Below are 22,520 nucleotides of genomic sequence, written 5' to 3'. Positions count from 1 at the left end.
GAGTATAGGAGACCATGAGAGAAACTGAGATTGATCGTGGCGAGGTTTTATGCAGGTTGTAGTAGTAACCATGACTCCTCGAGTACCAATGGTCACACGATGGCGGAAGATCGAGCGAAAATGCTCTAGTACTCAACAGTCACACGATGTTTTACTACTCGATCATTGATCACCGTTGATCACGATGTTCAGCAACTGAAAAATGCTTCGTATTTCCAACGTCATAATCAACGGTGACTGCTGGTATACTGCGCGCATGCAATGATTAATAATAACTCTAGCTTCCAACCTCCGTTTATTGCTTTGCAACATCTCTTCACCCGAAGAGTCGGCTCGTAAGCTCGTCCTGGAATAAAACCGCATCAAAGGCACCATTCTCACTCCACTACTCTCTCCTCTCGACCTCTCGTGCTACCCACCTTATCTCTCCCACCTTCGCCATGGCAAGCGCCCGCACGAACCTCACCGACGTTGTGCGCTCGGTGCAACTGCTCAGGGTGAACGGCTACTGCATGACCAAGACCATGGACAGCCTCGAGGGCAGCATCAAATCCAGGTGGAACGTCTACGGGTACGACTGGGAGATCCGCCTGTATTCCGCAGGGCTGCCAGGCCACCATTCCATGTACCTGTCATGGATAGCGGCGGAGCTCTTCTTCCTTGGCGAAGCCCGCACGCGCAACGTGAAGGCCACTCTCGGCTGTCGCCTGGTGGATCCGAGGGGAAAGCTTAAACCATCCGAAGAAAGGAGGCACAGTGGCAAATTCAAGAATCCGCAGGACACCTCGCATCCAATTTTGCTCATTGAAAAAAGCGATCTAGAAAGATCGGCCTATCTCAGAGACGATTCGTTCACCGTGCAGTGCACCATCACGGTGCTTAAGGAAATACCCGATCTGCCTGCGACGATCTCTGTTAGGGGAATAATGGAGGTGCCATCGTCCAACTTGCACGAGCACCTCGCCGAGCTCCTGAGGAGCGGGACCGGAGCGGACGTCACGTTCCTTGTCGCCGGCGAGTCCTTCGCCGCGCACAAGGCCATACTCGCTGCAAGGTCCCCTGTGCTCATGGCCGAGTTCTTCGGGCAAATGAAGGAGAGGAGCTCTCATGACGCCGAGGTCAAGGACATGGAGGCGGCCGTCTTCAAGGCCATGCTGCACTTCGTCTACACCGACACAGTGCCGGAACTTGCTGACGAGACGACGGAGACGGTGACGGTTATGACTCAGCATCTGCTTGCTGCTGCTGACAGGTACGGGCTTGACAGGCTCAAGCTGATTTGTGAAGATAGGCTCTCTGGCGGCATCAGCGTCGACACGGCGGCGACGACTCTGGCTCTCGCGGAGCAGCATGACTGCTCCCTGCTCAAGGCAAGTGCTTGGAGTTTATAGTCAGAACTCCGGCGACTCTTGATGCTGTCATGGCGACGGATGGGTATCAACACCTAGAGGCAAGCTGCCCCTTGGTGCTGCGCGAGCTACTCAAGTCCGCCCGTGGCAGAAAGCGTAGCTAGCTAGCAGTACTAGCTAGTGCCAAGGTTCAATATTAACATGCCCGTGTGCATTGTGGCAAGCTATGCATTTGTTTTCTGTCACGCAAGAAAATTTACTTTGCTGATTCTATCCGCATGTGTTACTGCTAGCAATTAGTTTCTTTTTTGGAATACTGTTAGGCCTACTCTCTTCAGATTTACAAGTCTCCCTAATATAGCTCATACTTTTTTTAAAATCATATAGCTCATACTTTGACCATAGAATTAACTAGCAAAATACAAGCGATGCCATAAAATTTATGTTGTTGAATTCATATTTGAATTCCGATGGTACTATTTTTGCTACATATAGCACTTATTTTATGAAATAAAAATTATTTTTAATTTTATGATACGAGGGGCTAATAAACCCAAACGAAGGAACTAGTTGTTTGTTTCCCAGTTCAGTTTTATAGTATGAAATACACATTTTTTGAATGCATATGTGTGATGTGCGCAAACTTTCAGTACATGAATTTTGAATTCAATCTATTTTAGTATTAGAAACTATAGAAGCTTGCATTACTCTGGCCTCCCTATTATAGAAGGTGCATATAGGCACAATTACCAACGGTGACGGGGCACCTTCGTCCCCGTTTTAGAAAATACTTTTTCTACAACATAAAAAAAGTTGAATTTTTTGTACACACACACACGCGTGTGCATATTACGTATGTGCAAAATTTCGTAACATTTTACTTTCACACGTGGCGTATAAAATAAAGACAAATATGTATTTTCAAATGGGCCGCCTTTTGTTTTGTTTTTTGGTCCGAAACTTTGTTTTTCTATACAGCTTACAAATTACATTTTTTTCAAGACAAAATTTCAGGAATCCCTAGTGAACACATACAAGTTTCAACATTATTTTTTAAACTTTTAAACATGGTTTTTTAACTTTTCAAAAAAAGATGAGCACTATAAGTTCGCACCCGCGCATATAGTCTTTACTAGTGCCGAAAAGCGCGGCGCACGCCACGCCAGTGGTGGTGCCCGTTTAAATTTCGCTGCAAAGTTTGCTGACTTCTGCTTCAACTATTCATGGTTTCTTTCATATTCCCTGAAGCAGAGTCACCCAAAACTATTTATGTGATGTCCCTAATTTCACCTTAATAGAGTCTGTAGTTGTGTGTCCATAAGAATTTTTCAAAGTTAACAAAGAAAAACAAAAGTATATAACCCAGGATGAACATAACCGAATAAGCTTCTTCTCTTTTCCACATTTCACTATCTTACAAATGAAAATGAAAAATGACACAAAATAATCATACGCAATCTGTCCATTTATATAGGTGAAGTATACGCCACATGTATTGACTCAGAAATTGCATGAACAAAATAAGGTCAATTTGGTATATAAACCGCACACAAGACAATTTTGTTTCGTTGCATCTTCAGTGACCATCGTGTTGATTAACTTTCTAATGCAGAACTTGGTTGTTTTCACCTTCATTGCCCTTTTTTCCTTCGTTTCCTTATAGAAGATCACTGGTAGAAAAAAGCCCTTTAGTCCCGGTTCGCAACAACCTTTAGTCCCGGCTGTGCAACCGGGACTAAATATGCGCGACTAAAGACCCCCCCTTTAGTCGCGCCTCTTACGAACCGCGACTAAAGGCTTTAGTCCCGGTTCTCGTGGCTGACCGGGACTAAAGGCCCGTCCACGTGGGCGCCAGTGGTCCGTCGGGGCGGAGGACCTTTAGTCCCGGTTCTCGTGACTAACCGGGACTAAAGGCCTCCTCCGCAGGTTTAGGGTTTTAGCCCCCCTAAACCTGGTTTCTTTTTAATTTGTAGTGTTTTATTTCTTTTATATTTTATTTTTTGTTTTATTTTAATTTTGATGAAGTTTCAGTACACATATTCTAAGCTACTATATACATGCATATGAAATTTCAAACAAGAAGAATTCAAGAGGAATATATAATATATATTCAATCTCGGGTGACCATATACAACTTCGAACAAGTTTCCATACACAATTAGGATGGATGACCATATACAACTTCGAACAAGTTTCAATCTCGGGTATGCATATAAATTTCTTCGTCCTCGGTATAGTGTTCTCCTTTAGGATTGATGACTTCCCTCATGAAAAATCCTGCTAATTCTTCTTGAATTGGTCGGAAGCGAGCTTCTGGACTAAGCCTCCTCCGCAAGTTATTCGTCGCGTTCCGCACGCTATCCGATGCCTTCCGCTCAGAGGTGTGTCTCCGGATGTTCTCACAAACATAGTATCCACATAGATTGGGCCCCGGTGGCTGCTTATCCACATTAACTAACCTTCTGAAATCTAGCTCATGTTTGAATTCACCGACAATTTCTTCTGAGAACCGTCTCCAAACCCTACAGGGCAAAGAAAATTAAATGAACAAGGGAGTTATTAGTTACTTGATATTAGGAAATGAACGAAAGAGACCGATCGATATAGAGCTCAAATGATTGAAAATAATTACTTTTGCAGCATTTTTCTCATGTCGGCCCAACGCTTTGGATCCGAATCCATATAGTCCATGATTAGAACTCTGGAGGTGTGAAGTTCAATATTTAGCAGAATCCAGTGGAACCTGCGGACACGTTACATGCACAGTCATGCATAACTCATCGATTAGACATACCATGCATGGAGTAAACAAAAGAGAATGGGCACAAGAGAGAAACACTCACCCAAAATGGTAAGGAAATAGAATATGACTTTTGAGTTGATGCTTTCTAAGAAACTTGTACAAGTCTTTCTCCACGTCTTCGGGGTGATGTTCTAACACATGTCCATTAACGATATGTGGGTCAATGAACCCAACATCATGGATGTTTCTTATTTTGCATTCCCAAATCTTCAATCTGCATAATAGCGTACGCAACAATATAGTTAGGACTATATATATATATATATATATATATATATATATATATATATATATATATATATATATATATATATATATATAGTGCAGTCAATGAAGAACGAGATGAGGTAGAAATAAATCACTTACAGAACGTAGCAACTCAGCATAGATTTGTCGAGGTCGCGCAGATTGAACAGCTGGAACAATTCACTCATATGAACTTGTACAGAGTACCGTTTGGTGTGATGCTCATCTGTAACATCCGCATAAACATATTCTTTGTCGGCCCATGTTATGAATTGCTTGTACCAACGTAGCAGATTTCGCATTTGTGGTGGTAGACTCTTTTCCCGCGCAGGCTCGACGAGAGACCCATTCCGCACATATTGTAATGCTATCTCACATACTGGCGCATCCTCAAGGCCTAAGAAGGCACGAAGAGTCAAACCCATCTCGGACGCTTGTTTCATGGCACTCGCTACAGTCAATCCAAGTGCTGCCGCAGCTGCTATGATCTCGGGGTCCTCTTCCGGACCGGCTTTCACTATGAGCGGGGGGATCGATTGTTTCTTCTGCATCCCGAGCTGGTCAACTTGTTTCCCACTTTTTTTACTTTCTTCTTTCTCCTCCTTCAATATTTTTGCTTGCCTACGAAGTTCATGTCCATAGTCGTCAGGCATATTCAGCTCGGCTTGGGACGGTGTCGTCAAAAAATCCTTAGCCCACTTCTTTTGCTTCTCAGTGAATACTTGCTTGGGCTCAGGCTCTTTTATCGCCTTCATATCCGCCTTCCATTTCTCATAATCAGCAGACGCGGCCAATTTGGTTTCAGCTTCACTAAATTCCCCAGGCCTTGGGAGGAGAGGCTTCAGTGATGGCTCCGGTACCCTTGTGGTCTTAGGTACATAAGGGTCCGGGTTAATAGTCCAGGAGCGGGTTTCCTTGCTGTCCGCCTGCTTCTGCTTCTTCGCCGGAGGTGGATTGGGGGGCGTCGTACCCGCCGGAGGAGGATTGGGGGGCGTCGTACCCGCCGGAGGTTGTGGATCGGGGGACGGCGTCGAATGGCGTGAAGGAGGTGTAGGTGAACCACCACGACCACCACCACCGCCACCACCGCCACCACCACCACCATCGGAGGGGGGTGGACTTGCTAGCCTTGGCGCCTCGCCTGGAAACACCATGTACTTCTTTTTCCATAGAATGATCTGGCGCTTGACATCTCCAAGTCTTCTCTCCCCTTCGGGTGTAGGTTTGTCGATCTCCAGGTCCTCAAACCCTTGGACTATGTCTTCCACCGTGACACGAGCATAGCCATATGCAATGGGGTTGTTGTGGTGGAGTGCTCCAGGTGTACAGGGTAAAGCACTGCCGCTAGCTACCTTCGTGGAAACGTTCCCCACGGGATAATGCAGATCACATTCTTTCATCTCCTTTACATCATCCACGGGGTAGTGAGGCTCCGGTGCACGAATCTCGATCATCGGTGCACTAGCACCAGGCGGGGCATCCGTGGAAGCCACGCTGCTTCTCCGCTGCTGGCTTCCGCGATCCGCTTCATGATCTTCATGCGGCCCTGCAGCCGATTTTTCTTTTACTAGTTCATGCACGGTCTGCTTCAACTCATGGAGTTCCGATGCAAACTTCGTCATAAGATCTGCATCCCGGTCCGTCTTTCTCTTACGGCTTCTGTAACAGTACGGGTCATTGTCCTGGGAAAACCCTACTTTCCACGGAACTTTGCCTTTGCCTCGTACACGTCCTCCGTGTTCATCATTCCCGAGGGCTGTTGTCAGTGCGTCTTTCTCTCTGTTGAACTTGATCAAGCCCTCTTGAGCTTGGGTCATTGCGTCAATAAGGGCTTGGGTGGGAGCAAACTTTTTCTGCCGGTGAACACACACCCCTGTCTCCGGGTCTAGCGATCCCCCATGCCCGTACCACCAGCTTTTGGCCCTTGGGTCCCATCCCTCTGTACCTAGAGGGATTCCTCGCACCCTCAGGTCCTCCTCCATCTTCTGCCACCTAGGCTCCGAAAGGCGGTATCCTCCTGGCCCCATAATATGATGGAACTTTTTCTTACTCGCATTATCCTTATTTTTTTTCGATATTTCCTTGAAATGCTCCGATTGCTTTTGCCTCACAAATTCTGGCCAATCATCTTTCAGTTTCTCATGTTGTCCATTGAAATCCGGAGTCTTGCCCTTGTTGACATAGTCACGGGTTAAATTTTTCTTGAAGTTCCGGAATGCTTCGCCCATCTTCTGAAGAGCGAACTCTTTAACTAGCCTCCTCCTCTCACGTCCACCCGGAACCTCGTTACCGAATTCATCGACTTTGTTGTATTCCGGAGGTAGAATGAAATGTTCCATAAGCTTTCTCCAGCAATCCTTTTTCGTTCTCTTGTCGACAAAACTGAAACCAAGACGTGCCTTCTTTGGCTCCTTCCATTCCTGGACGGTGATCCGGACGTTGTCTCTAACAACGACTCCCCATTGATTGATAAACTTTGAGGTGTGCTGTAGGGGCTTGCCGGTTTCACTGACAAACTCAATGGCATATGTTTCTCCTGTTTTCATCGCCTTGGATTTGCCACGCTCTGTCGTACTCGTTCCGGCCGAGGGCTAAAAAAAGAAAGAGAGTCGCGCGCGTTAATACATATGTATTCACATTTAAGTAAGTTTGTATCACGAGAGGCTCAATGTATATATATACCTCGCCGGAGGTGGTTGCTACTTGCAATTCGAGATCGTCGTTTGTTGACGGTTGACCTCCGTCGGCAATGTCCGTTCCTTCACCTTCTTGATCATCGACAATCTCTGTTCCACCGTCAAGGTTCAGAAAAGAAGAGACTACATCCTCTTCTTGCTCATATTCTGAGCCCGGCACATAAGGAATCTCGTTGTTGATGATGCCCATTAAATAACGTTCAGCCTCCGGATCCCTAAGCGGCTCGGCTCTATCGTCCGCCATATGTCACTCCTGCATGTAGTAAAAATTCTTTAAGTATAAAGGAATTAAAAAATAAGATTAAGGGGACATAGAGGAGGAGGAATTAAAAAATAAGATTATTGAGCACTGCCAAGTATTTTGTTTTGTTTTCTTTGTTTTTCTTTTTGGTTTTCATTTGGTTTCTTTCTTCTTCCTTTCTTCTTCTTTTTTTCTTCTTCTTCCTTTCTTCTTCCTCTTTCTTCTTTCTTTCTTCTTCTTCCTTTTTCTTTCTTCTTTCTTTCTTCTTCTTCCTTTCTTCTTCCTTTCTTCTTCTTTTTTTCTTCTTCCTTTTTCTTTCTTCTTTCATTTGGTTTTCATTTTTTTTCTTCTTCCTTTTTCTTTCTTCTTTTTTTCTTCTTCCTTTTTCTTTCTTCTTTCTTTCTTCTTTCTTTTTTTCTTCTTCCTTTTTTTCTTCTTTCTTTTGGTTTTCATTTGGTTTTCTTTCTTCTTTCTTTTTGGTTTTCATTTGGTTTCTTTTGTTTTGTTTTGTTTTCTTTTTTTTCTTCTTCCTTTTTCTTTCTTCTTCCTTTTTTCTTCTTCCTTTTTCTTTCTTCTTTCTTTCTTCTTTCTTTTCTTCTTTTTTCATTTGGTTTCTTTCTTCTTCTTCCTTTCTTCTTCTTTTTTTCTTCTTCCTTTTTCTTTCTTCTTTTTTTTCTTCTTCCTTTTTCTTTCTTCTTTCTTTCTTCTTTCTTTTTTTCTTCTTCCTTTTTTTTCTTCTTTCTTTTGGTTTTGTTTTGTTTTCATTTTCTTCTTCTTCCTTTTTCTTTCTTCTTTTTTTCTTCTTCCTTTTTCTTTCTTCTTTCTTTCTTCTTTCTTTTTTTCTTCTTCCTTTTTTCTTCTTCTTCCTTTTTTCTTCTTCTTTCTTTTGGTTTTGTTTTGTTTTCTTTTTTTTCTTCTTCCTTTTTCTTTCTTCTTCCTTTTTTCTTCTTCCTTTTTCTTTCTTCTTTCTTTCTTCTTTCTTTTTGGTTTCTTTGGCAGGGGCAGCGGGCGGCGGGCAGGGGCAGCGGGCGGGCGGCGGGCAGGGGCAGCGGGCGGGCGGCGGGCGGCGCGCGGGCGGCGGGCAGGGGCAGGGCTAGGGGCAGGGCCAGGGGCGGCGGGCCGCGGGCAAGGGCAGGGCAGGGCGGCGGCGGCGCTCACTGGGGGCGGGGGCGGCGGCGCGCAGGGCAGGCGAAGTGGGGGACGGCGGAGCTCACTGGGGGCAGGGCGTCGGCGTCGGCGTCGATCGGCGTCGGGGCAGGGCTTCGGCGTCGAGAGAAGAATGGGAAGTGGCGGAAACTGCTAAGTGCAGTATATATAGACAGACCTTTAGTCCCGGTTGGGGAGGCGGACCGCGACTAAAGGTACCCTTTAGTCGCGGTTGGCGGTCCGCCACACCAACCGCGACTAAAGGGTTTTGGCGCCGCTTTCGTTCCCGCGCAGAAAGAGCCTTTAGTCGCGGTTGGGGACACCAACCGCGACTAAAGGGCACCTTTAGTCGCGGTCCGCCTCCCCAACCGCGACTAAAGATCCTTTTTCATATAAAATAAAACTAATTCATTTTAAAATCTTAAAAATACAATTATATATCAAAAAAATCAGAAAAATAAAACTAATTCATTTTAAAATCTTAAAAATACAATTATATATCAAAAAAATCAGAAAAATAAAACTAATTCATTTTAAAATCTTAAAAATACAATTATATATAAAAAAAATCAGAAAAATAAAACTAATTCATTTTAAAATCTTAAAAATACAATTATATATCAAAAAATCAGAAAAATAAAACTAATTCATTTTAAAATCTTAAAAATACAATTATATATCAAAAAAATCAGAAAAATAAAACTAATTCATTTTAAAATCTTAAAAATACAATTATATATCAAAAAAATCAGAAAAATAAAACTAATTCATTTTAAAATCTTAAAAATACAATTATATATCAAAAAAATCAGAAAAATAAAACTAATTCATTTTAAAATCTTAAAAATACAAATTATATATCAAAAAAATCAGAAAAATAAAACTAATTCATTTTAAAATCTTGAAAATACAAATAATATATCAAAAAAACAGAAAAATAAAACTAATTCATTTTAAAATCTTGAAAATACAAATAATATATCAAAAAAATCAGAAAAATAAAACTAATTCATTTTAAAATCTTAAAAATACAAATTATTTATCAAAAAAACAGAAAAATAAAACGAATTCATTTTAAAATCTTGAAAATACAAATAATATATCAAAAAAATCAGAAAAAGAAAACAATTCATTTTAAAATCTTAAAAATACAAATAATATATCAAAAAAATCAGTTCATCGATCCCTTGAAGGTTTGACAAAAGGTTTGATACATCATTCAGTTCATCGACCAAATACAAATCATCCGGATTCGCCATCGTACGTTTTAATTCACATGATCCATTCAACAAAGTTTGGTACAATAAATTATTACACATCAATTCTTCCCTTGTGTCCCTGCTTGCTTACGATTGTGCCGTATCCATGGAGCATCCTCATCATTTAACTTAATGCTTGGGTCAGTGTTCACTTTGAAGGGCGGAATTTCACCAAACATATTATAATCTTCTGACATGTCTGTCTTGTCCTCCACTCCCACGATGTTTCTTTTCCCTGAAAGAACAATGTGGCGCTTTGGATCATCGCATGATGTACTGATCGTTTTCTTATCTTTCCGTTTCCTCGGTTTGCTACTCATGTCCTTCAAATAAAAAACCTGAGCGACATCTTTGGCAAGGACGAATGGTTCGTCAAGGTAACCAAGATTGTTGAAATCCACCATTGTCATTCCGTATTGCTCGTCCACCTTTACCCCACCTCCTGTTAGCTTGAACCATTTGCACCGGAACAAAGGGACCTTAAAGGAGGGTCCATAGTCAAGTTCCCATATCTCCTCTATGTAACCATAATATGTGACCTTTCGCCCATTCTCGGTTGCTGCATCAAAGCGGACACCACTGTTTTGGTTGGTGCTCTTTTTATCTTGGGCGATGGTGTAAAATGTATTCCCATTTATCTCGTACCCTTGGAAAATCGTTATAGTCGAAGATGGTTTCTTGGCCAACATGTACAGCTGATCTCCAACATCATTGTCATTCATTAAATGTTTTCGCAACCAACTGCCGAAAGTCTCCATGTGGGCCTTTCTAATCCAGGATTCAGGCTTCCCCGGGTTGTCCGAGCGTAAAATATTCTTGTGTTGCTCGAAGTACGGAGCCACAAAGCTGGAATTTTGCAGAACTGTGTGGTGTGCTTCAGTCATAGAATGACCGTCCATACATATCGTGGATTTCCTTCCGATCTTGCCTTTTCCACTTAGTTTCCCCTCGTGCCGCGATTAAGGAATACCAATCGGCTTAAGGTCAGGAACATAGTCAATAGAGAACTCAATTACCTCCTCATTTCCATAGCCCTTGACGATGCTTCCTTCTGGCCTAGCACGGTTACGAACATATTTCTTTAATACTCCCATGAACCTCTCAAAGGGGAACATATTGTGTAGAAATACAGGACCGAGAATGGAAATCTCTTCGACTAGGTGGAGCAGGAGGTGCGTCATAATATCGAAGAAGGATGGTGGGAACACCAACTCGAAACTGACAAGGCATTGGACCACATCGTTCTGTAACCGTGGTAGATCTTCTGGATTGATTACCTTCTGAGAGATTGCATTGAGGAATGCACATAGCTTCACAATGGCTACTCGAACATTTTCCGGTAGGAGCCCCCTCAAAGCAATCGGAAGCAATTGCGTCATAATCACGTGGCAGTCGTGAGACTTCAGGTTTTGGAACTTTTTCTCCGCCATGTTTATTATTCCCTTTATATTCGACGAGAAGCCAGACGGGACCTTCATACTGCTCAGGCATTAAAAAAAAATGACCTTCTTTTCTTTGGTAAGAGCGTAGCTGGCACGACCTTGAAACCATTCCGGATGCCGGTCATCTGGGTCTTTCAAAAGTTGCTGGTCCTGCCGTGCTTCCTTTGTATCATTTGTCTTCCCATACACGCCCAAAAAGCTTAGCAGGTTCACGCAAATATTCTTCGTAACATGCATCACGTCGATTGTAGAGCGGACATCTAGGACTTTCCAATATTCTAGCTCCCAAAATATAGATTTCTTCTTCCACATGGGTGCGTGCCCGTCAACTCCCCGCGGAACTGATTGTCCGCCAGGACCCTTTCCAAAGATGACTTTCAAATCCTTGACCATATCAAATATCTCAGCACCAGTACGTTCCGCAGGCTTCGGCCGGTGATCTGCCTTGCCGTTGAAATGCTTGCCTTTCTTTCTTATGTTATGATTTCGGGGAAGAAATCGACGATGACCCAGGTACACGTTCTTCTTACAGTTAACCAAACGTACACTTTCAGTCTCATGTAAGCAGTGCGTGCATGCATTGTATCCCTTATTTGTCTGTCCCGAAAGGTTACTGAGAGCAGGCCAATCGTTGATGGTTACAAAAAGCAACGCTCGTAGGTCAAATTCCTCTCCTTTGTGCTCATCCCAGACACGTACACCAGGTCTGGCCCACAACTGTAAAAGTTCATCAACTAATGGCCTTAGGTACACATCGATGTCGTTCCCGGGTTGCTTTGGACCTTGGATGAGCACTGGCATCATAATGAACTTCCGCTTCATGCACAACCAAGGAGGAAGGTTGTAGATGCATAGAGTCACGGGCCAGGTGCTATGGCTGGAGCTCTGCTCGCCAAAAGGATTCATGCCATCAGTACTTAGACCAAATCTTATGTTCCTTGCGTCAGCTGCAAAATCTTTGAACACTCTGTCGATCTTTCTCCATTGCGTTCCATCAGCGGTGTGTCTCAACTCCCCGTCGGACTTACGGTCCTCTTTGTGCCATCGCAACGACTTGGCATGCTTTTTGTTCATGAAGAGACGTTTCAACCGTGGTATTATAGGAGCATACCACATCACCTTGGCGGGAACCCTCTTCCTGGGTTTCTCGCCCTCAACATCGTCACCAGGGTCATCGCCTCTGATCTTATAACGCAATGCGGTGCATACAGGGCATTCATTCAAATTCTCGTATTCACCGCGGTAGAGGATGCAGTCGTTAATGCATGCATGTATCTTCAGAACCTCTAAACCTAGAGGGCAGACAACCTTCTTTGTTTCGTACGTACTGGCGGGCAACTCGTTATTCTTCGGAAACATATTCTTCAACATTTTCAGCAAATTTTCAAATGATGAGTCACCTACACCTTCCTGTGCCTTCCATTTTAGCAAATCCAGTGTGCAGCCCAGCTTTTTCAGACTATTATCGCATCCTGGATACAACGACTTTTTGTGATCCTCTAACATGCGATCCAAATTCTCCCTATCCTTGTCAGTTTCGCAGCGTCTCCGTGCATCAGCAATGGTCCGACCAAGATCATCAGCGGGCTCATCATGTGCCTCTTCTTCACCTTCACCTAACCCTTCCCCACCTTCAGCATCATCCTCCATGAAAGTATCACCGAAATGATCATGATAGTTGTCATCGATATCATCCCCTTCTTCATCTTCTTCCATTCTAACCCCTCTTTCTCCATGCTTGGTCCAACAATTATAGCTTCGCATGAAACCGTGCCGAAGCAGGTGCATGTGAACGTCTCTTGAGGAGGAGTAACCCTTCTGATTCTTACAGACAGCACATGGACAGATAATAAAACCTTGCTGCTTGTTCGCATTTGCCACTACGAGGAAATCTTTCAAACCCGTAGTGAACTCGCCGGAGAGTCGGGGACCGTACATCCATTGCCGATTCATCTGCATTATTATTATATAAAGTATATAATTAACCATCATGCATTTGTTAAACTAACTAGCTAGAAATAATACAAATTAAACAATGAACTACACACATGCATATTTTATCAATGACACATGAAAGGTTCAAGTTGCTAACCATGATCGCGGAGGAAAAATAAATGAGAAAGCTCAAGTGTGGCTCGGACACTTCATATCATGTTTGTTTCAGGCTCTCGGGCATTTCATCGAACACCTTGTGTGCATAGGAGGAACCAAAAGCAAACACACCACCCCCTTCTGAAAATTGTGAAGTGAGCTGAGTGAAGTGAAGTGAGCTGAGTCCTATATATAGGGATGGGCCTTTAGTCCCAGTTGGCCTGGCCAACCGCGACTAAAGGCCTTCGGGGACCTTCAGTCCCGGTTGGCCAGGCCAACCGGGACTAAAGCCCCTCCCGTCCGCCAGCTGTCGACCGAGCGCGCTGGGCCCAGATAGTTGGTCGCGGGTCTCCTCCCGAACCGTGACTAAAGACCCCTTTTGTCGCGGTTCGATTGTTTTGGGGACTAATGGGGGCGTATGGAAGCCTCTTTTTCTACCAGTGGATGATACTCCTATATAAGACACGCCCATTTCAAAATTAACATCCTTTTGTTTGGGCAGATTTGTTTACCTGTTGAAACTAAAGCTTTTTTAATGAATCGTTAGTTTTTGTAGTGTCTCTAACACAAAATATAAGACGTACTTTCTTTAGGAACGACAAAAGTCATACTCCCTCGGTGCATATATGGCTGGTCATATATAGTGGGGAGTAACTTATACTACTGTATCAGGGTGTTACAGAAAGGCTGATCCAAATTCATTGTTTGTTGTGGGTATTTGATGACTTTTGCACAATTGTGATGTTCTTTTTTCTTTTTGCAATTTACTCTTCGGCTGGAGATGCTCTTAACTGGGCATCGTAGTTTTGAGAGTGCACCTCAATGTACTGATCCGCACCTGAATGTATTGTTCGATCGGTCTGAACCCTCTCATTGTGAACAAAGTCCAGTTCTGCACTATTGCAATTTGCAACAACAAATTTATTTACTAGGAGCAACGGAAGTTCTGATTTACATACAAAATATGAGACTAGATTTTCGTTCAAACCTATAAGATCGATCGACTACAATCCATTCAAACAACCTGTAATATGTATATAGTCCATAAAATGGCTTTAACGAAGCACTATTTTTCCAAGCTTAAGCGACGATGGGTTTGGGCGGCAATTCCTTGGCGGCGAGGAAGTGGGCGAAGAGCTGGCTGGCCTGCACGGGCGTGACGGTGGGCACCATGTGGCCGGCGCCGCGGACGGTGACGAAGGTGAGGCCGTCGTAGTCCACCTGGAAGCCGCCGACCTGGTCGCTGGTGAACCACTCCCTCCACTGCTTGAGGGTCCTGAGGCCGAGCTTGCGCAGCGCGTGGCGGGTGGAGGACACGGGCACGCGGCCGTCGGTGTCGCCGCTGTACACCCACACGCGGAGGCCGGCGTCGACCATCCTCTTGATCACCGGCAGCGTGGACGCCGGCGAGTCCTGCCAGTGCTGGAAAAGCGGGTCGCTGCACGCGGCCCACGCGTAGGGGATGCTCCCGGTGGCGTTGGCGTGCAGCGCGTCCTGCACGTCCCGCCGGTTCAGGTACGCGGCGGCGTAGCTGTCCAGGCACGGGTCGTAGCTGTTGTAGCGCGGCCGCAGGGGCCTGCCGTTGTCGGACCGGTGGAGGCGGCGCGGCAGCTGGCCCGCCGTGCCGGAGGGGTTGGCTGTGCAGGCGGGGGTGTAGAGGCTGTAGAGGTCGATGTGGTCGAAGGCCCCGTAGAAGCCGTTCATGGCGCGGTCGCAGGCGGGGTTGCTGGCGGGGTTGTGGCCCGTCGAGGAGAAGTCGCTGCTGTTACCGGCGTGGTCGAACCTGCAGTTCTTGTTGATGGCGTCGTAGAGCTCGTCGGAGATGACGGCGTGGTCCCACGCGTAGTTCACCATGCCGCGGTCGTCCGACGCCTCGTCGATCGCCGCGTTCCCGATCTGGGACAACTAGGGGTTAACATCATCGACGACGAGGTAAGCAACATCTAACCGTAAATCAACAGAATTGATTGCGTACCATGAATCCCTTGAAATTGATGCGCCTGCTCTTGTGCACCTTCTTGTTCTGCTCCACGATCTTCTCGGCGAGATTGGGGACGTAGTGCCCTACCAAATTTAGAAGATTGATTAGATTTTCTCCTACTAGTATTACGTAGTTAATGTGGTACCATAATCACGAGATTGATCGACAGGTAGTAGCAATACTCACCGGCGTAGCTCTCTCCGGCGATGTAGAAATCGTGGCCCTTGAACTGTGGGAACCTCTCGAACCAGTTGACGAGGAACGTATACGCATCATGGGCTGATTCACGAACGCATCCATTCGAGTAAGTCAATCAATCAATTAGAGAAAAACTAAAAATATGCATGGGTTGGGTACTTGGGTCATGCATGGATGGATACGTACCAGCGAGCTCGTCGCCGAATCTCTCGAGATCGGCCGTGGTGTTCGTGTAGGAGAACCCGACGCCGGCAGGCTGCTCCAAGAAGAGCAGATTTGCCTCTGCAGTTGCACACGTACAGAAAATTAAGAACTATGATCAACTATTTAACTGTAATTACCAAAGTTGATGGCACTGTGAGTTTGTGACAGGGCACCTTTGTTCCATGCGTCGGGGTTGAGCCTGAGCTCAGGGGTGCCCTTCTGGATAAGCAAGGGGCCCACCTCCTCCAGCGCTCCGTACCCAAGCGACGAGCATCCGGGCCCTGCATGCATGCAATAACATTTTTTACTCTAGAACGACCAACGACACGACTCAGATCGATCGAGTCGAGTAGATGCTCATGGTGGCGCGTACCTCCGTTGAGCCAGAGGACGAGGGGCTTCTTGACGACGTCGTGGGTGGCCTCGAAGAACCAGTAGAAGAGCGCGCGGCCGTGCGTCTGGTTCACCGTCACGTACCCGGCGAACTGCCGGACGCCGAGCCCCTCCGGCTGCCCCGGCAGCGCCTCCACCAGGTCCGCCTCCTGCCGGTCGAACACCTCCGCGAACCCGTCGCGGTGGTGCCTCGCCGCCGCCACGGACGTCGTCGTCGACACGAGCGCGACCGCGAGCAGCAGGACGACCGCCGCCGCCTTCGACATGGCCATGGCCACTCGACGTACGTAGACCGATCGACCAAAGCCGCTCGTGAACTGCTACGTACGTGGTACTCTGCTCCGCGGATATTCAGCATCTGCCCCGTGGGTATATATATGGCAGCAGGTTGAAAGTTTTCCAGATCGGATTTCGACCGCGTTTGGATGGAAATCAAATCTCTCGCGGGGAAAGAGATGGAAATATATCAAATCAGCTCGTACTCGTAGCTGGCCGTTGCGATGCAGGATTTGGTTTGTCTGGTAAGTAGTTATTATTAGTCCGGTATACATCAGCATTGCTAGTATTTGCTACGTATCTGGACGGATTAAAACGCGGGCAGACTGGTGCCAGGAATCCAGCTGCTGCTATGCACGCACGCACGTATCTGGACGGATTAAAACGCGACGCGGCCAGTCTGTTGCAAAAGGATCCAGCTTGCTAATTTCATGCCATTCCATTTGTATGCACTGTCAGGTTTTGTTACGAATTTTAGTCACGGGCTTGTTGTTGCACGTTGATTGATTGATTGGTTGGTTCGGTACCGAGACAGTACCTGACATACTGCTATATGGTAGAGCAGTGCTGTACGTACGTAGGTGCCGTGTCACGTGTACGTCGACAAATACGGTGGAGTTAGTCGGTCTAGACCATGACACAATAGGCCAGTACACAAAAGTACACTACACGCTGAGAGGAGGTAGATTCACCAAGGACCCCAATATACACATATGATGTATAACACCCTCAGGTACATCGGATCCTCGATGCAAAAAAAAAAGTACATCGGATCCTGATCAAACGCATGGCAATTACTCAGTGCGGCGTGGTAATTATTTTGAAAAAAAATATAGTACATGGCAATTTTCACTTTTGAACGTGGCAAATCCTATATAATAAGCATGGCAAATCCTAAAAATCTGCAGCATGTAGAGCATCTCCAATAGATGTATTTTACATCACCAGGAAGTAGTAGATGTGAAATTTACATAGTCAAAAAGTGATTTTTACATCACAAAAGAAGGCTAACTCCAACAGATGATGTACACTAGATGATGTAAAACTAGTGCTCCAATAGATGATGAAAAACTAGTGCTTTGGTGACACGGCAGCAGCGCGGGTGGGGCTTGGAATCAAGCGTTGGAGTTGCAGGGAGACGACCGGTAGAGTCACGGAGGTTGTGTGGCCTGGCGGCGGCGACGGAGATTCTCCAAATTCAGCAGCAGCCAAGCGGCGTTGATTCAGCCGAAGTCGAGGCGTGCGACGGCAGGGAAGTAGCATAGTCGCATGGAGACGACCAGAAGATGGAGGTTGTGTGGGCGCCAACAGTGACAGAGATGCTTCAAATCAGAGGCGGTGCGGCGGAGGCAGAGCGGCTTTGATTCCAGCGATTTCGAGGCATGGGGCGGCAAAAAAGTGGTGGATCTGGCGGCGGCGGCAGTTGGGAGGCCAGATATGCCAGGTGTGGCGTGGGATGGGGTCCGGCGGGCGGGCGGCGTGGCGTGGGGGTGCGGCGGAAAGCAGGGTGGTCGTGCGGTGGAAGGTTCCGGTGGCAGTTGGGCTTCGCGCGACACGGCTGCACCCAAGTGATGTATATGATCCATCTACATTATATGTTGGAGTGACTTCTTGGGCCTTGGTGATGTATATTTCGGTTATTTTAACATCTACATCATTTATTGAAGATGCTCTTAGGCTCATTAAACCACACACTAGAAAAAGAATCATTTCTTTTTGCGGAAATGATCATTTCTGTTAGAAAAGTTCATTGGAAGTATAAAGCATCTCAAACATAATAAAAATTATGTAAAGATTTCAAGACCACTGAACGATCACTACTACCTCAAGAACGAGCCGCCGGCGTGCCGCTGTTGTCCCTCCTGTTGGGAATCATAGCATAATTTTAAAATTTTCCTACGCTCACCAAGATGCATCTATGGAGTATACTAGCAACGAGGGGAAAGGAGTGCATCTACATACCCTTGTAGATCGCGAGCGGAAGCGTTCCAATGAACGTGGATGACGGAGTCGTACTCGCCGTGATCCAAATCACCGATGACCGAGTGCCGAACGGACGGCACCTCCGCGTTCAACACACGTACGGTGCAGCGACGTCTCCTCCTTCTTGATCCAGCAAGGGGGAAGGAGAGGTTGATGGAGATCCAGCAGCACGATGGCGTGGTGGTGGATGTAGCGGGTCTCGGCAGGGCTTCGCCGAGCTTCTGCGAGAGGGAGAGGTGTAGCAGGGGAGGAGGGAGGCGCCCAAGGCTGTGATATTGCTGCCCTCCCTCCCCCCTTTATATAGGCCCCCTGGGAAGGGGGGGGCGCCGGCCAAACCCATCTAGGGTGGGGGGCGGCGGCCAAGGGGGTGCCTTGCCCCCCAAGGCAAGTGGGAAGCCCCCCCACCCAAGGGTTTCCAACCCTAGGCGCATGGGGGGAGGCCCATGGGGGGCGCCCAGCCCACTAGGGGCTGGTTCCCTTCCCACTTCAGCCCACGGGGCCCTCCGGGATAGGTGACCCCACCCGGTGGACCCCCGGGACCCTTCCGGTGGTCCCGGTACAATACCGGTAACCCCCGAAACTTTCCCGGTGGCCGAAACTTGACTTCCTATATATAATTCTTCATCTCCGGACCATTCCGGAACTCCTCGTGACGTCCGGGATCTCATCCGGGACTCCGAACAACTTTCGGGTTTCCGCATACACATATCTCTACAACCCTAGCGTCACCGAACCTTAAGTATGTAGACCCTACGGGTTCGGGAGACATGCAGACATGACCGAGACGCCTCTCCGGTCAATAACCAACATCGAGATCTGGATACCCATGTTGGCTCCCACATGTTCCACGATGATCTCATCGGATGAACCACGATGTCGAGGATTCTATCAATCCCGTATACAATTCCCTTTGCCAATCGGTATGTTACTTGACCGAGATTCGATCGTCGGTATCCCAATACCTTGTTCAATCTCGTTACCGGCAAGTCTCTTTACTCGTACCGCAATGCATGATCCCGTGACTAACGCCTTAGTCACATAGAGCTCATTATGATGATGCATTACCGAGTGGGCCCAGAGATACCTCTCCGTCACACGGAGTGACAAATCCCAGTCTCGATCCCTGCCAACCCAACAGACACTTTCGGAGATACCTGTAGTGCACCTTTATAGTCACCCAGTTACGTTGTGACGTTTGGCACACCCAAAGCACTCCTACGGTATCCGGGAGTTGCACGATCTCATGGTCTAAGGAAAAGATACTTGACATTGGAAAAGCTCTAGCAAACGAAACTACACGATCTTTTATGCTATGCTTAGGATTGGGTCTTGTCCATCACATCATTCTCCTAATGATGTGATCCCGTTATCAATGACATCCAATGTCCATAGTCAGGAAACCATGACTATCAGTTGATCAACGAGCTAGTCAACTAGAGGCTTACTAGGCACACGTTGTGGTCTATGTATTCACACATGTATTACGATTTCCGGACAATACAATTATAGCATGAACAATAGACAATTACCATGAACAAAGAAATATAATAATAACCATTTATTATTGCCTCTAGGGCATATTTCCAACAGTCTCCCACTTGCACTAGAGTGAATAATCTAGTTACATTGTGATGAATCGAACACCCATTGCGTCCTGGTGTTGATCATGTTTTGCCCTAGGGAGAGGTTTAGTCAACGGATCTGCTACATTCAGGTCCGTATGTACTTTACAAATATCTATGTCTCAATTTTGAACACTTTCACGAATGGAGTTGAAGCGACGCTTGATATGCCTGGTCTTCCTGTGAAATCTGGGCTCCTTCGCAAGGGCAATAGCTCCAGTGTTGTCACAGAAGAGAGTCATCGGGCCCGACGCATTGGGAATCACCCCTAGGTCGGTAATGAACTCCTTCATCCAGACTGCTTCCTGTGCTGCCTCCGAGGCCGCCATGTACTCCGCTTCACATGTAGATCCCGCCACGACGCTTTGCTTGCAACTGCACCAGCTTACTGCTCCTCCATTCAAAATATACACGTATCCGGTTTGTGACTTCGAGTCATCCAGATCTGTGTCGAAGCTAGCATCGACGTAACCCTTTACGACGAGCTCTTCGTCACCTCCATAAACGAGAAACATATCCTTAGTCCTTTTCAGGTACTTCAGGATATTCTTGACCGCTGTCCAGTGTTCCATGCAGGGATTACTTTGGTACCTTCCTACCAAACTTACGGCAAGGTTTACATTAGGTCTGGTACACAGCATGGCATACATAATAGACCCTATGGCCGAGGCATAGGGGATGACACTCATCTTTTCTATATCTTCTGCCGTGGTCGGGCATTGAGCCGTGCTCAATTGCACACCTTGCAATACAGGCAAGAACCCCTTCTTGGACTGATCCATATTGAACTTCTTCAATATCTTGTCAAGGTATGTACTCTGTGAAAGACCAATGAGGCGTCTTGATCTATCTCTATAGATCTTGATGCCTAATATATAAGCAGCTTCTCCAAGGTCCTTCATTGAAAAACACTTATTCAAATAGGCCTTTATACTTTCCAAGAATTCTATATCATTTCCCATCAATAGTATGTCATCCACATATAATAAGAGAAATGCTACAGAGCTCCCACTCACTTTCTTATAAACACAGGCTTCTCCATAAGTCTGTGTAAACCCAAACGCTTTGATCATCTCATCAAAGCGAATGTTCCAACTCCGAGATGCTTGCGCCAGCCCATAAATTGAGCGCTGGAGCTTGCATACTTTGTTAGCATTCTTAGGATCGACAAAACCTTCCGGCTGCATCATATACAACTCTTCCTTAAGGAAGCCGTTAAGGAATGCCGTTTTGACGTCCATCTTCCATATCTCATAATCATAGTATGCGGCAATTGCTAACATGATTCGGACTGACTTCAGCTTCGCTACGGTTGAGAAAGTCTCATCGTAGTCAACCCCTTGAACTTGTCGATAACCCTTAGCGACAAGTCGAGCCTTATAGATGGTCACATTACCATCCGCGTCTGTCTTCTTCTTAAAGATCCACTTGTTTTCTATGGCTCGCCGATCATCGGGCAAGTCAGTCAAAGTCCATACTTCGTTTTCATACATGGATCCTATCTCGGATTTCATGGCTTCTAGCCATTTGTCGGAATCTGGGCCCGCCATCGCTTCTTCATAGTTCGAAGGTTCACCGTTGTCTAACAACATGATTTCTAGGACAGGGTTGCCGTACCACTCTGGTGCGGAACGTGTCCTTGTGGACCTATGAAGTTCAGTAGTAACTTGATCCGAAGCTTCATGATCATCATCATTAACTTCCTCCCCAGTCGGTGTAGGCACCACAGGAACATCTTCCCGCGCTGCGCTACTTTCCGGTTCGGAAGGGGTGAGTATCACCTCATCAAGTTCCACTTTCCTCCCACTCAATTCTTTCGAGAGAAACTCCTTTTCTAGAAAGGACCCGTTCTTGGCAACGAAGATCTTGCCTTCGGATCTGAGGTAGAAGGTATACCCAATAGTTTCCTTAGGGTATCCTATGAAGACGCATTTTTCCGACTTGGGTTCGAGCTTTTCAGGTTGAAGTTTCTTGACATAAGCATCACATCCCCAAACTTTTAGAAACGACAGCTTAGGTTTCTTCCCAAACCATAATTCATACGGTGTCGTCTCAACGGATTTCGACGGAGCCCTATTTAAAGTGAATGCGGCAGTCTCTAAAGCATAGCCCCAAAATGAGAGCGGTAAATCGGTAAGAGACATCATAGATCGCACCATATCCAATAGAGTGCGATTACGACGTTCGGACACACCGTTTCTCTGAGGTGTTCCAGGCGGCGTGAGTTGTGAAACTATTCCACATTTCCTTAAGTGTGCACCAAATTCGTGACTTAAATATTCTCCACCAGGATCTGATCGTAAGAATTTTATTCTCCTGTCACGTTGATTCTCAACCTCACTCTGAAATTCCTTGAACTTTTCAAAGGTTTCAGACTTGTGTTTCATTAGGTAGACATACCCATATCTACTTAAATCATCAGTGAGAGTGAGAACATAACGATATCCTCCGCGAGCCTCAACACTCATTGGACCGCACACATCGGTATGTATTATTTCCAATAAGTTGGTTGCTCGCTCCATTGTTCCGGAGAACGGAGTCTTGGTCATCTTACCCATGAGGCATGGTTCGCACGTGTCAAATGATTCGT

General features: G+C 46.1%; 1 protein-coding gene and 1 pseudogene across 1 annotated transcript; one reads left to right on the top strand and one right to left on the bottom strand.

Annotated features, from left to right (window-relative positions):
* Window positions 1–440: 440 nt before the first annotated feature.
* Window positions 441–2,078, top strand: LOC109770560 (BTB/POZ and MATH domain-containing protein 1-like; annotated as a pseudogene).
* Window positions 2,079–14,179: 12,101 nt separating this feature from the next.
* Window positions 14,180–16,374, bottom strand: LOC109770566 (serine carboxypeptidase-like 34). The gene is made up of 6 exons (XM_020329272.3): window positions 16,030–16,374; window positions 15,830–15,937; window positions 15,639–15,734; window positions 15,441–15,533; window positions 15,249–15,337; window positions 14,180–15,169 (listed from the first exon to the last, which is right to left on the bottom strand). The coding sequence occupies exons 1-6, from the start codon at window positions 16,319–16,321 to the stop codon at window positions 14,354–14,356; spliced, it is 1,494 nt and encodes a 497-aa protein (XP_020184861.1). The 5' UTR covers window positions 16,322–16,374; the 3' UTR covers window positions 14,180–14,353.
* Between the last annotated feature and the right edge of the window lie 6,146 nt (window positions 16,375–22,520).

Source organism: Aegilops tauschii, chromosome 7 (genome assembly GCF_002575655.3).
Source record: "Aegilops tauschii subsp. strangulata cultivar AL8/78 chromosome 7, Aet v6.0, whole genome shotgun sequence".
Lineage (NCBI taxonomy): Eukaryota > Viridiplantae > Streptophyta > Magnoliopsida > Poales > Poaceae > Aegilops > Aegilops tauschii.
This window is presented reverse-complemented; position numbering and strand designations above follow the sequence as displayed.

What these genes read in the sequence shown, in the direction of transcription:
- LOC109770566 (XM_020329272.3), bottom strand. Translation starts at nt 16,321, where the DNA reads ATGGCCATGTCGAAGGCGGCGGCGGTCGTCCTGCTGCTCGCGGTCGCG. An exon ending in CGCCGGAGAGAGCTACGCCG is followed by an intron (nt 15,338 to 15,440) that starts GTGAGTATTGCT and finishes TAAATTTGGTAG; the next exon opens with GGCACTACGTCCCCAATCTC. An exon ending in TCAATTTCAAGGGATTCATG is followed by an intron (nt 15,170 to 15,248) that starts GTACGCAATCAA and finishes TAGTTGTCCCAG; the next exon opens with ATCGGGAACGCGGCGATCGA.